Raw genomic sequence first — 1,775 nt, 5'->3', positions numbered from 1 at the left:
ATGTATTATTTAGTTAATGTTTATTCGCCCGGCTCTTTGGTGGAGAAGCGTTCGTTGTGGGAGTCTTTAATCTCTTTAAAGAATATATTTAATGATGGAGAGTGGGTGATTGGTGGTGATTTTAACTCTATCAAGACTTGTAATGAAAGAAAAGGGAGTTCGGTGATTCGATCTAGTTGTGAATGGAGGGAGTTCGAGGAGTTTATTGATCTTTCCAATTTGATTGATATTCCTTGCAAAGGGAAGAAATATTCATGGTTTAGTGGGGATGGAAGAGTTTGTAGTAGACTTGATCGTTTTTTAGTGGCGGAAAATGTGGTTAGTAGATGGGGAGTGATTGGTCAATTTGTGGGGGATCGTGACATATCGGATCATTGTCCGGTGTGGTTGGTATGTGATAATTCTAATTGGGGACCAAAGCCATTTAAATTTAACAACGAGTGGTTTGCTAACAAGGAGTTCTTGCATTTTGTGGAGAAGGAGTGGAAGTTGTTATTGATAGAAGGGAGGGGCGATTTTGTTCTTAAGGAGAAATTAAGACTTTTGAAAGAGAGGTTGAGATGGTGGAATATCAATGTGTTTGGAAAGATAGATTTGGCGGTAGAGGAAGGGGTTCGGATCTTAAATGAAGGGGATGAATTGGTGGACGAGGAGGACGCTGCGGTTTCCTTGTTAGAGGCGGATAGGAGAAGGAGGGCATCTAAAGATTTTTGGATGAATTTGAAGATTAAAGAGAATATGCTTATTCAAAAATCGAGGTTGAAGTGGTTGAATGATGGTGATGCGAATAGTAGGTATTTTCATAAGGTAATGAAAGCTAGGAGAAGACGGAACCATATTGGCCCTTTATTGACGGAGAGTGGTCTTGTTGATTCGGTGGCGGAAGTGAAGGAGGAAGTCTTGTCTCATTTTGCGAATAAGTTTAAGGAGGATGTGAGGGGGAGACCGACTTTGGAGGGGATTTCTTTTGGGGTTTTGAGTAGGGATGAGAAAGAATCACTTGAAAAGCCTTTCTTGGAGGAGGAAATTAAAGAAGCAATTTGGAATTGCGAGGGATCTAAAAGTCCGGGGTGTTAGAACAAGAATTGTTCTGATCAATAATCTTAGTTTTGATGATAACAATGTATATGAATTTTGCTCTAGATAATGTGGTACTCTAATCCTATGCAATTTCCTTTTCAGGAAATATATAAAGAGTATGCACAAATCAACGCTAAGAAGCTTTGACTCAGAAGGTTCAGTATGCAACTTCAGCACATGGTTTGGCAAGACATCAGAAGATGGTCAAGCAGAATCAGAACATGGTCTTTTAGAAGCATCAGAAGAACTTGAGTTCAGAAGCAGAAGCACTGAAGTCATGGAATCACGCTCAGAAGCATATAAAGATCAGAAGATCAGAAGATGCTCTGCACCAAGCTGTTTGTACTCTGATGATTTTCAAACGTAGTATTTACAAAGAACAAATCAGAATCAAGTACTAGATGGCAGGCTACGCTGACTGACAAAAGGAACGTTAGAAGCTATTAAAGGCAATGTCAGTAGTCACAGCAAAAGCAAGGCTCGAGGTAGTTGACAAAACAGTGAAACATTAAATGCAATGCTGTACGGAATACGCAAAGCATTAAATGCTCTCAACGGTCATCTTCTCAAAACGCCTATATATATGAAGTTCTGATGAGAAGCAAGGTTACGAATCCTAAACGAACTTATTCTGAAAAACTTGCCGAAACGCTGTTCAACTCAAAGCTCAGAAACTTCATCTTCAACCTCACTAC

At 39.7% G+C, this 1,775-nt stretch overlaps 1 protein-coding gene across 1 annotated transcript; it reads left to right on the top strand.

Annotated features, from left to right (window-relative positions):
- On the top strand, positions 1–1,077 carry LOC131642301 (uncharacterized). The gene has a single exon (XM_058912577.1). The coding sequence runs from the start codon at positions 1–3 to the stop codon at positions 1,075–1,077; it is 1,077 nt and encodes a 358-aa protein (XP_058768560.1).
- The last annotated feature ends 698 nt before the right edge of the window (positions 1,078–1,775 follow it).

Source organism: Vicia villosa, unplaced genomic scaffold (genome assembly GCF_029867415.1).
Source record: "Vicia villosa cultivar HV-30 ecotype Madison, WI unplaced genomic scaffold, Vvil1.0 ctg.004769F_1_1, whole genome shotgun sequence".
In the NCBI taxonomy this organism is placed as follows: domain Eukaryota; kingdom Viridiplantae; phylum Streptophyta; class Magnoliopsida; order Fabales; family Fabaceae; genus Vicia; species Vicia villosa.
This window is presented reverse-complemented; position numbering and strand designations above follow the sequence as displayed.